The sequence below is a fragment of the Dreissena polymorpha genome, chromosome 3 (genome assembly GCF_020536995.1).
Source record: "Dreissena polymorpha isolate Duluth1 chromosome 3, UMN_Dpol_1.0, whole genome shotgun sequence".
NCBI lineage: Eukaryota > Metazoa > Mollusca > Bivalvia > Myida > Dreissenidae > Dreissena > Dreissena polymorpha.
Genome location: NC_068357.1, coordinates 60,313,493 through 60,326,644, shown reverse-complemented (window position 1 = coordinate 60,326,644; position 13,152 = coordinate 60,313,493). Strand labels below are relative to the sequence as shown.

The following is a 13,152-nucleotide window of genomic DNA, read 5'->3' as shown; positions in this document are numbered from 1 at the left end:
TCAAACTTCTGCTTCTAATTAAAGAGATTTTGGTATGGTTATAATGTGTTTATTTATTCCTTCCAGCAGGTCACATGGACGAAGTTGTAGAAAATATGTCAGATGCAGGCAACTATTCAGCAAAGAGGGGTGATTTCACAAAACGAATAACACCAATACCAATGCCTGATGATATTTATATGTTTTTGCAAGTTAAAAGAGAACGGTGGTTTGTAAACCAGGAGTACTGAATCTTCTTAAATGGAAGATTTGGGATAGCTCTCATCCCATTCCGAGCAAAGAGGTATTTATTTCCATAAAAGATAGCTTTGTATGATTAGGAATAAATGTTCATAGCCAGTTCAATAAAAGTTATGTGTCTTATACTGCTGATAATGTTTGGTTTTACTTCATCACCATAGTGTAATACAGTAAACCAGTACAGTATCTTAAACTTGTGCTTAGCTGCAAAATCAGTTCAGAGTTACATGCATATCCATACAAATTGTTCATTGTATTGACTAGATATCAGCTTGATAATAGACCAGTTTTACAATACTACCGCTGTTGCTATTTTAGAGATCGCGTGACGCGTCGAATTTCGGAACGAGGCTGAACGTGTATAGATCTTTTCCGGAGAAATATCGATGATTATAAATCAGTAGATTTTATTAATTACATTCGGGATTTCATGAGCACTGACACTGGTTACAATTACGGGAAACATATGCATACATGCACCTAAGTCATATTCAAAGCCATAGTATTTAGTACCACTAGTGTATACGTGTATATACATTTTATTTAATCTTTATTAAAATTCAAGATACCCATGATCGTCAGAGCAAATGTGGTTTTAAGACGAAACATTATAATTGCACAAAACAAAGATATACATAATATATAGACATACAACACGTTTAGACCTTGAGCTGCATTATGACCCTGGTCCCCCCAGGGGAATTTCAAGGTTATGTTTTTCTTAACCCTCTAGGTAGTTGGCGTTTCTGGCAAAAGTTTGCACAATTATGTTGGGGCTTTACAGAGTTATGGGACTGAAACGCATACCCCTTATTTTGCGTTTTCACTCTTTTCAATTTGCAATACTGCTGCCATTTATTCTTTTAAAGCAATAGTGTTGCTAAATAACTGCTACACAAACAAATTCTATCGAACTTAGACATTGGGAATGACAAATTAATCTACCTACATAGTGTATTTTTGATACACACAAATTGTAATTATCAACTATTTTTTACAAAAAGTTACGTCCATTGGTTTGAACCAGTTCATTTTATTGAATTTCTACAGACGAAACCAAAGTTTTGACTTTGAAAATGTCATGAAAAAGTAAATGAAATTTATTTCTTAATTATTTGATCAGTTTGGTAAATAAGAAATACGTCTTAATGTATTTTTCCAAAATGAGTTATACTTTAGCCGAAATATGATGTTCTATCAACTGTAATGTTTTCATACTGCAGGATTGTACTTCAAGGAATGCAAGTAAATTTATCACACCTCAGGCTCTGTTGATAAATGTGCCTCCATTGGCTCTACATATTTGTTTCAAGGGTTATCATTTTGTTCACATTTAGATAGCTTTCTCTGTGTATTATATATCCAAGAAAATGCCATTGCTGTTTCTCCTTGAAATAATACAGACAACCACATTCCAAAGCAATTTTCATTTGAACTTAAACTGTGAATAAGAGGAACAAATAATATACGCAAAAGTGTTATTTTGACAATACTGCGAGTCTTTTGCGAAATTGTTAAAATAAAATACTATTTTAAAAATATACAATAACATAATTAAAAAGTTGTTTTCTATATATTAATCGTGCGAGTAAATTATATACAATCAGAAGAGTAATTCTACTAAAACAAGTGAAATCCTTGCTACAGGTACTATTTAATTCTTTATACGGCTTTTAATTAAGAAATGTTCAATGAAATAAATCTATATTTCTAGGTATATTGTGTCTTTTAAAAAATGAAGTGTAATAGTATTCAAATAGTACTAGTGCCTGTAAAGAGGCAAATTCTCTTAATTGTCAGAAATTTATTATGGAAAAGCCTATTAACCTAAAACTATCATAGAACTGAAATCTAGCCAAATGATACGAAAGGGGGAACTATGTATTGTTCATTTGAAAGCACAGTAAGAAGAGGTGCATTTACTAACAGATTAAAGTTTTGTAAAGATGTAGCAAAACAAGATCGACATACAACTCCTCGCAACATAGACCAGAACACTTTACTAGTAATCTGCCCGCACAATTGGATTTTAAAAAACATGGAATACACAGGTGAAGTTACCAGTTGTTCACCAATCCAAGTCATGTTCAAAAGCGGGTACATTCATTACCTGATGCTGATGACAATCAGCCCTCTACATAGAAGTACATGCGTATATCCTTAGATGCTACCAGTAGCTCTGTTCTGTTTTCAGTCGAGAGTTGCTGTTTTTGTGACAAAAGTATTATCAAAGTTAAGGGCTTCAAGAAAATTTTTACTAAATGTGTTACAAAATATGCTGAAGAATCAGTTAAGCTATCATCGATTCAAAAGTTTGATAAACGGATGCTTTGTGAAGTTCAGGATCAAAACGTTATTTCCCGTGAAGCAATGTACCATAATGCTTGCATAAAAAATTATACGAGATCTTGGACTCGCCATGAAAGTCATGAAAGCTCAGAAAGCATGCAAGCATTAACCAATCAGTGCACACTGAAGCTTTCAAGTACATATGTAATTATGCTGAAGAGCATATTGTACTAGGACATCATGTGGAACGGCTCACAATGATAAAGGAAATATACCTTTGCTACATTCTCAAACACCATCCTTCTTGATACAATGAAAAATATAAAACCTATAAACTCAAAGATTAGCTGTCAAAACATTTTCCAAACCCATTAAATGTGGAGGATGGAATGGATGAGTTGTATTGTTAAACATCTGGTGTTCCTGCTGAACCAAAAGCAGCTGCCAACATTCATACGGCAGTAGATATTGGTTGTGCTGCTATGGAAACCTTTATCACTGGTTGTCTCATTGAACAGAATGTATTGTTACATGATCCTGACAAGCGGAACAAACTTAAGACATTTGCTACATCCGAAGTGATTAAGACAATTAAAAGTTCTAGTAACAAACTGGCGCAAGTTAAAGCTGAACGCAACATAATGTCACAATTAATCCTTCTTTCAATTTAGAATGACGTGTATTGATCTTGAACGGAAAATTTCTTATCCTATTTCTCCAGTACCTTGGTCTTTGGAAACAGCTGATGGAATGCCAGTGAAAACGGATAAAGCAAAGCTTTAACATTATATCGAGATATATTAAACCAACATCAAATGATGATGTTACCAGTATTATTGATGGCAACGCAGTACTACACAGCCTGGTATCAGTGCCTGATACCTTTGAAGAAGTAGCCAATATGGTTTTTGGCCACCTTCCAAAGTGTGTTCGTAATTTTTTCACATATATCTATCATGAAACTGCAGTCAAATCATCACCATCATTTCTATTGTCAGGTGCAAAAACCAAAACGCCCAGGGAGTGGAAGTTTTCTTTCACACGATTTAAACAAAACACAGCTTCTAAAATTACTATTGGAACAATGGAGCACTGACAAATATGCAGAACAACTTTAGGATCGCCAAATGTATTATGTTCTTGGTGAACGATACTGTCTGATCACAAGATATGACGGACTGATAACTGAGGTACTTCCAGACGAATCTCTGTTTTCGTCTCAAGAGGAAGCAGATGCAAGAATTATGTTGCACTCCATGCACATGAAAGAATTTAAACCTGACACCAAACCATAACTGTGAGATCACCCGATACAGATGTATAAGTGCTTCTTATTAGGTATTGGAGACAAATTTGGTGTTCAATCCTATTTGACATGGGGACTGGAAAGAAACGAAGACTCATCGTCATAGAAAAGAGTGTAAAAGCAAAGGGAAATGACTTTTATTCAGTGTTACACGCAGTTCACAGCTTTACTGGCTGCAATACTGTGAGCGCATTTGTGAGAAGGGGGAAAGTAGGTCCAGTAAAGCTTCTCAAGAAAAATACAGACTTAATGCTTACCTATACCAAGTTTGGTGAAAGACAGGAGTGGAGTGATGACTTGTTATTAGAAATAGAGTATTGTGTATGTTATATGTATGGAAAGCAAAATTACTCAGATGTAAATAAGCGCCGGTTTGAAACTTTCTGTAAGAGAAGTGAGATCAAAGGTAATACCTTGAACTCATGCTACACTATTGACTTAAGTTTGCTACATCAATATAAAGCAACACTTGACATGCACACCAGATGTGCTAATTACCAAACATATATTTGGTTACACGCCCATGAAAGATATCCCTGCATGCCTGATGTTCAAAATAGTAGCTGGAAACTTGGTGAAAACGGAATCAAATATGTTTTGACTGATAGTGACATTTTCCCCAGTGAGCTAGTGGACATACTCTGTACAAATTTGCAAGAGAATAAAACCAATCAGGATGAGGATGAAAATGATGATAGTATTGACATTGACAATTTGCTTGATGAAGTGTTTGATGATCAGTGATATAACTCCTGTGTCCTAACTATGAACATGCAAAAAATGGCAAATCGTTAGTTAAACTTTGATTTAAAAGTATAAAATAATAATAACAATAATAATAATTATTATTATGGTTATTGTTATTATAACAATAATAATCATCAAACTAATAAAAGTAACTATATTTAAGATGATACAATTATCAGGTTATACATATCTTATAAGTTGAGTATTAATTAGTCTATTATTTGCCTGAGAGATGAATTCCTATGTATGCTATCTCTTTGTCATCGGTATTATTATCACTATTATTGTTATTATTATCAGAATGATTCATAATTGTTACATTGATTATTGTCATTATTTTACCAAGCTTGTTGGCATATTGTTTAATAGAATAATGTGATTATGATATGAAATAATATGTTTGACACACAATAAGTATGTTAAAGGAATATGTATGTCAATCATATACAAATATGTGTAATATATATATGTGACATATATTATAATAGAAAATATTATTATATAAACATAAGAGGAAGGCTTTGAATGATTACAATCTTTGTTTTATTAAGGAATGTTAAAATAAGATGTTTTCTTACAAAGTTTGCATTTTGTATTAAAGGTGATCTAAAAAACAATATTAAAAAAACGTTTTACAATCATATATTTTAAAGTTAAATTTCTCCGTAACGCCCCGCTAGCCAATTGCAAACAATGTGTCATGACACTCAGGGGATATAGATGATTAAAAAATATAGGGTCTACAAAATTACCCCGGGGGGGGAACAAAAGTGTTCTTGGATCACGGCCTAGTTATTATATAACTTAAATTCTCAAAGGTATGTTTGTTGGTCAGTATTATTTTTTCGTGAACGATCAAACGTGTAAAATGCGTTTTGACTCAATCATATGAAAAAGCAATAGAAAATGCAAATCACATTACAATTTTTAAATGTTATGTCCTGTTTCTATTAATTTGAATATTAATGTTCGTTTACAGTGAAAGACAATATTGAAGAATTCTTTTATACGGGAAAAAAAACGTGGAGCAAACTAAACTGTCTATGCATACACCTTGATTTCTCTTTAATCGTGATTATGAGTGATACTTTTCTGTCACTTTATGTCATTAATCTCTTTAGTCTGTATTTTTCGGAGACATTCTTTAACCTCGTTGTGGTCAACGAAAATGCTTGTTTTAATTTTGTTCTTCCATACACTAACGAACACTATTTATAAGACTACGTAATAACGTTTTATTTTAGCGGTACCCGCTAAAAAGGTTTCGTGTTTAGAATAAAATGTTATAAATATTTCAAATGTATAGGTATTAAGCACTTAATTATGTATTCGAACATTCTTTTTACAAGGACAATCGTTCCTACACTAATTTTGACAAGGCGGACATTCGTTCCTACGTTATTTTAACTACCCGGACATTCATTCCCACGCTATTTTGACATTCCGTACAATCGTTCTAACATTATTTTGACAGACCATATATTTGCTACTTCATAGTTTTCACGCCCCGATTTCTGCAAGGTTTCGCAAAGAATCGATCTCAGTGTAAGTCGATATATTCGAAAAGTTTTATCGGTATGATTATCATGATCACGATAAAGTCTTACAACAGTATAAACTATAACACAAATATGGAAAAAAATATAAACAAACTAATTTTATAACGATACATTAAAATACCGGATAAAATGCCCAGAGTTTCATATCATTTTGATGAAATGTGATAATAATGACCGGGATAGCAATTATTCAGGAACGAATCTCCGGGCTGTCAAAATTATGTAGGAACAATTATCCGTAATGTCAAAATAACGAAGGCACGAATGTTCAGGTTGTCAAAAAAACATAGGAACGAATGTCCGCCTGTGTGAAAAATATGTTAGGACGAATGTACTGTATTATTATGATTAAACTGGCTAATATCTATACAATATTTAGTTTGAGTATTTGATGTAACATTAGTCTTAGAAATGACTACGTAATACTACTACCACGATATAAGACATTGGGGTATCATAAATGATGTTCAATGATCAGGCATCTACCACGGGTGGTTTATGACACCATGCTGGTATTTAGTATTTGTCGGTACAGTATCTGATCATAACGAAATAATGGGTTTGTGATATGATAATCTTTCAGGAGCTTGATTGGGTACTTCCTGTAAAGTCAAATATGGATAAAATCAAACATCCTCCTGTAGACAAAATACAGGTCACATGGATTGGCCATGCCACAATGCTTGTTCAGATGGAGGACATGACAATTCTTACTGACCCCGTTCTGGACTCATTTTGCGGACCGATCTGGCCCTTTGGCTACAAGAGACACAGAAACGCTTCCTGCCAGGTTAAGGACATTGAAAAGCTTGATGCTGTCATCATCAGCCACAACCACTATGACCATCTGGAGGCCAAGGCAGTGAGAGAAATCAATGCAAAATTTAAGGATGTGCATTGGTTTGTTGCTGGCGGAACCAAGGCATGGTTCCTAGCTATGGACGTTGAGGATAAAAATTTGACTGAACTAGACTGGTGGCATGGAGTGGAATTCAATGGGGTGAAATTCATTTGTACGCCAAGTCAGCACTGGTGCCAGAGGAGTATATTTGACTTTAATACGGTAAAATAAATACTAGATTATTTGTATTGAAAACAAAAGTATGTTGTTATTAAATCAGTTGTGAACACAATTATTTCATCTAAATGGTTTTGTTATAATAATGCTATAGGTAATACCTACATCTCTAAAAGGTGCCATGTTGGAAGCTTGAAATAAATATTTCAATATTTGTATTGAAAAAAAAACTTATTTTGTTATTATGTTAGTAATGAACACACTTATTTTAGCTAAATTGTTTTGTTATATTAAAATAGGATTTATTATAAAACAAACATATTTTATCTTCTTAAACAGAAATATTGTTTTAGATTTTCTTTTTGCTCAAAGATATGTTTTTTGTGAATTAAAACATCTCATGTAATTGTTGTCAATTGCAGTGCCTCTGGTGTAGTTGGGTGGTGAAAGGTCCAAGGCATTCCTTCTACTTTGCAGGTGACACTGGATACTATGAAGATCTTTTCAAAAAGATTGGAGAGACGTACGGACCATTTGATTTGGCTGGAATACCCATTGGGGCTTACACACCAAGGTTTGCTTTATGTTTCGGTTGTGTGAATTCCATCAAACCGTTAGTTTGAATATTCAAGTTTGATCTTTACTGGTTAAGATCATAAACAGTCTTACCTGTTTACATGATTAAGACTAAGATTTGATATTGAAGATAGTATATACATGTAAAATGACAGGATCATGGTGATAGTATTCTTGCTTGTTTGTTTCAAAAAGTGCATTTTGAGAGAACACTGGTGGGTATGTGAGCCTTGCGTTGTTTCAAGTTTTCAATGTTTATACCGCTCACAAATATTTATTTATGTAGTCTGTTATTTCATGCCCTGACTTTTTGACAAGTGGGTTGGGGCACGGGGCATATTCATGCCCTTGTCTGCACTATTGGTCTTTTCTGTCTGGCCCACTTTTCTATCTGGCCCACTTTTTTGTCGGGCCCACTTTTCTGTCGGGTCCACTTATTTTGTCTGGCCCATATTTCTGGCCCACTCTGGCCGACTTTTCTGTCTGGCCAACTTATTTGTCTGGCCCACTTTTCTGTCTGGCTCATTTTTTTGTCTGGCCCACTTTTCTGTCTGGCCTACTTTTCTGTGTGGCCCACTTTTCTGACTGGCCCACGTTTTTGTCTGGCTCTCTTTTCTGTCTGTCCCACGTTTTGTCTGGCCCACTTTTTTGTCTGGCCCACTTTTCTGTCTGGCCCACTTTTTTCGTCTGGCCCACTTTTCTGTCTGGCCCACTTTTTTGTCTGGCTCACTTTTCTGTCTGACCCACTTTTCAATCAGGCCCACTTTTTTATCTGGCCTACTTTTCTGTCTGGCCCACTAATTTTCATTATATGTATACGTAAGAAGCATTATTTTCCCAGTTGCTTGTGGTCACCCCTTATTTTTAGATTTCAAAATTCATCATTATTTGATTTCTTATAAAATGTATGCCTACATTTTAAGAGAATATATTATACTGTTGTCTCAACACTCGTGTGAATGGTTTAACTCTAACTACGTTGATAGATGTCTATAAAGGTCAATGATTTTTGTTCATTTATCGTCCATTGATCGGTAAATCTCGTTTATTATTGAACATTGGAGACGTCGGGAAAACCATTACGTAATACTTTTTTGTGACTAAGCGCGCCTCGAGTCGCATGATTGTGCAAAAAGAGGCTTTACAAACCGATTGTAGATCGAGGCGGAAATATGAATTGTTTCGGACTGTGTAAATCTTTAAACAAGTATCAAATCAAGGGACCCAACCAAATATTTAAATAAATAATCAAAAGAATTTTAGAAAGTGAAAATAGTATAACGGATAGATACATTTTGCAAGTTTTGATGGAAGTATTGAACCGTATTCCCACTTAAAGTGTTAAAACTTGAAACTTATATCATTAAATCTCTGTCTTAGTAATTGAAAGGGCTAATTATTTGGTTTATAAGTACGTGATTTGTCAATAATAATTTTATCTCGCCTCAGTTATTTCACTCTTTATTCATATTTTAATTCAAATTTTTATATTTCCTGTATTTACACGTACTTCCTGCATTAACTCTTCACTACTTGCAGGTTCATTACAAAGTATCGGCATGTTAATCCAGAGGAAGCTGTCAAAATCCATGTAGACATTCGGAGTAAAATGTCGATTGGTATAGAATGGGGAACTTTTCACCTTACAAATGAGGTTTGTATACATATTTATTATCAAGGAATGGCATGTTGATTTTCACGTATACTCATTTTTATGGATTTTTTTATGTATTTATTTGTAGTTTATTATTCATCAGACGTACATAATTATGTTAGCCTATTTCAAAAACTTCAAAAAGTTTCACAACTGAAACTTATGAATAACAATAACAAGGTCATCAAACTATACATTACCTTTTTAGCTCGACTATAATAAATGAAATATATATAGTGGAGCTAGCCTACTCACCCCGGCGTTGGCGTTGCCGTTCCCGTTAGCGTGCAAATGTTAAAGTTTGCGTACTACCCCAAATATATACTTCTTTACCAACATGACCCCAATCTATAAACAAGAGCAGACAACTGTATCAAGCATTTTGACATAATTATGGCCCCTTTTATACTTAGATAATTGAACATTGTGCTTAAATTGCCATAACTTCTTTATTTATGGTCACATTTGATTCATACTTTGACAAAACAACACTTACCTGACATACCACAATGCACTCCACCCAAACCATCCCCCATGCCTCACCCCAGAATCCCCCCCCCCCGAAAAAATAAAATATTTGTTTTCCCTTATTTTTGAAATATCATCTATTAAATGACCACACACCCACATTATTATCCCCCCCCCCGTTTCCATGATGGCTTACGTTATACTGTCAGGCATTCGAATAATCGAGCGCACTGTCCTCTGACAGCTCTTGTTTCAATTCTTCTAATAACCCTGATGTTCTTAAGAAATGCCTTTCTTGTCAGAACAACATGTACAATTCCAAAACTTTCCTTAACTTTAATTTTTAATTTTAATTGTTTTTATCGTAATGTCGCGTCACAATGCTTTCCAAATTAGTTGCCAAGAATTTAAGAAAGTCATGGTTTATATTCGCGATAGTTACCCAATACAACTATTAAGAGTCAACATTCACCTTGGTCCTATGTAGATATGTAATGCTGGACTACCACATAGCTAGGTTTATTTAAAGAATCGTTCAGCCCCCACACAGAGTAAATTAAGCAATGCTCACGCGCAATCAAACTAAGAACGATTTAGACAACAAACAATGTATTTGTTAGAGAATATTTAAGAAACGCGGATTTAGTGCGTCAACAATACGAAAGAAGCACCGTTTATGGAGGATAAAGTTCCGATAAAACATTCACACGCAATATTTAATGTAAATAAGGATTTAGTATCGTCTTATCATATATACTTACCTCATTTTCATAAGTAAATATTTTAGCATTATCTGGAGCCCCCTCACAGACTAAAGAAAGCTATGGAAGACCGCGTTTTAAACCCGAGCAACTTTGTCTGTCTGAATATCGGAGAAACGTGGGATGTTGGAGACCCCAGGGAGGAGCCTCAGTTCATGAAGGAAAAGGGGTTCCTCTGTCGATCGCCATTGGCGCCAAATGGCGCTAATTTTTTTTAAGTGGCTCCAATTTTTTTAAAGTGGCGAATTTCAAAAAATCGGTAAAATCCTATCCGAAAATGTACTGCGAGTCGAAAAGCACGCGACCGAGCATAATCACGGAAGCGTGAAAGTGTTACAGTCGGTGTTTTTACTGCTATTGTCAAGTTTTATGGGGGTTATTATCGGATTAACGGTTCTTTTATGATAAAGAACACTCAATTATGTAACACTTAGGACAAACTGGCACAAAGATCAATGATTATAACGGTATATAAGGCGGTGTTAATTTAAATTGAGATGTTTGTCGTTCAGATGTGTATCATTTTTTCCCTTTCAGTTTATGTGCATCATATTTGCCAAATGACCAAATGTAACTGTTAAACAATTAAATTTAGATGTTTTATTTTCTGAAATGTAACTGTTTAACAATTAAATTGAGAGGCTTTATTTATTGATGTTTGAATTTTTTTCCGTTCCAGATGATGTACATTTGTGTGATTGTATGTTTAAATAAATATTATAAAAAATGTATGCAGCATACTGTTCCATTGATGTAAACATTATTAGATAAGTTGGGTTATATGTGATTGCTTATCATGTGCAAACCAATGTTTTTATGTATAAATAAAGCTTATTAAGACTTATAAAGTTACTTATTATTATTTATGTATTTACATACTTTTAAAAGCAATAATATAGTCAATGGCATTTATGTTGTAAGGTTTCTTAGACGATTGTCATAATTAATAAGGTTGGAATAACTGACAGTTTCGCGCCGCGAAAAAGTGGCGACAACTTTTTTGGGGCCAGTGGAACCCCTGGAAAACGCACCAATAACAACTGAGTAGCCTCAGTTCATACAGGAGAACGTACCGATAACAATTGAGTAGCCTCCGTTCATAAAGGAAAACGTACCGATAACAATTGAGTAGCCTCAGTTCATAAAGAAGAACGTACCGATAACAATTGAGTAGCCTCAGTTCATAAAGGAGAGCATACCGATAACAATTGAGTAGCCTCAGTTCATAAAGGAGAACGTGCCGATAACAATTGAGTTGCCTCAGTTCACAAAGGAGAACATACCGATAACAATTGAGAAGCCTCAGTTCATAAAGGAGAACGTACCGATAACAACCGAGTTGCCTCAGTTCATTCAGGAGTAAAAAACAGTAAAAAGTTTGGTCGTTCTTGGACGTGTCGACGTTACTAATTGATTAATGAGCAAACTGATAAATTAAATTTGATGCTATTGTTTTTCTTTAATTTGAGCGGCTATGAAATATTTTTTCAATTATATAATTTAGTTAACATCTAATATTTAACATCTAAGCAATGCTATATGCCATTTCACGACATGTATTACAACTTCTTACTGAAAACACAATATTGATTTGTGATATTTGTACTAACTAGAAGTGGTTTAATTTGATTTACTTAATTATAGCGTACCCTAAACGGTAAGCATTATTTTTCTTTGATAAACGTCAAACCATGGCGATAAAAATTATTGTTTTAAAAACTAATTACCATTCTTGTGTTTGCTTTTTAATTGCAATGACAATGCCAAGTTGTTGTTGTTGTTTTTTTGCAAAATATATATTGTTATTTATTGTTTGTTATTTATAAGTTTTCCGCAAGTCTTCAAACAGTTGAGCTCACCATACATTGATCTTTACAATAAAGTAACTCCAGTTTTACCATTATTTCGTTGTGCTGTTCATATATTTCAGTTATTGTATTGGCCTGAAGCAGCTTTTACTCAATACAATAAAAGAAATATATGAACAGCACACAGGTACTTTCTTTTATTAAATGAGAGATAAGTGGATGGTAATAAATTGTTTTCTTGGTATTTTGTGACAAGATGACACTCTTGTGTTTGTATCTGCATTACATTTAGAGATTGATAGTGTCAGCGTTCCTTTTTTATTTGCTTAATTAAATGTGTGTTGGATTTGTAAGAGAGTTTGAATTGTTTGAAATCGAGTTAAACTTGAAGTATGCAGTTATACATGCGTTTATGATATTTTAATACTAACCTCAAGTATTATTTGCAATTTTTAATATCAAGCATTGTGTATGAAAACAAATATCGTGTCGAACAATCCATATATAACAAGACTATTGCCAAGCAATGTATGTCCCTTACCGGCTCCACCATTGTCAGATGTTTAAATTGTTGCCATATTTTTCACGTAGAAACAAAATGAAATGACGTGCATAATGCCCATATTGCCATCTATCCATGTTTCAAGTTTCATGAAAAAGTATGAAGAATTGTTAGTTATCGCAGGATCTAGAAAAGTGTTACAGACTGATGGATTGACAGACTGA

The 13,152-nt window shown here is 34.0% G+C and overlaps 1 protein-coding gene across 1 annotated transcript; it reads left to right on the top strand.

Annotated features, from left to right (window-relative positions):
• Positions 1–144: 144 nt before the first annotated feature.
• Positions 145–11,313, top strand: LOC127874387 (N-acyl-phosphatidylethanolamine-hydrolyzing phospholipase D-like). The gene is made up of 5 exons (XM_052418684.1): positions 145–283; positions 6,725–7,204; positions 7,582–7,733; positions 9,275–9,389; positions 10,645–11,313. Exons 2-5 carry the CDS (start codon positions 6,758–6,760, stop codon positions 10,834–10,836), a joined length of 906 nt encoding a protein of 301 aa, XP_052274644.1. The 5' UTR covers positions 145–283; positions 6,725–6,757; the 3' UTR covers positions 10,837–11,313.
• The last annotated feature ends 1,839 nt before the right edge of the window (positions 11,314–13,152 follow it).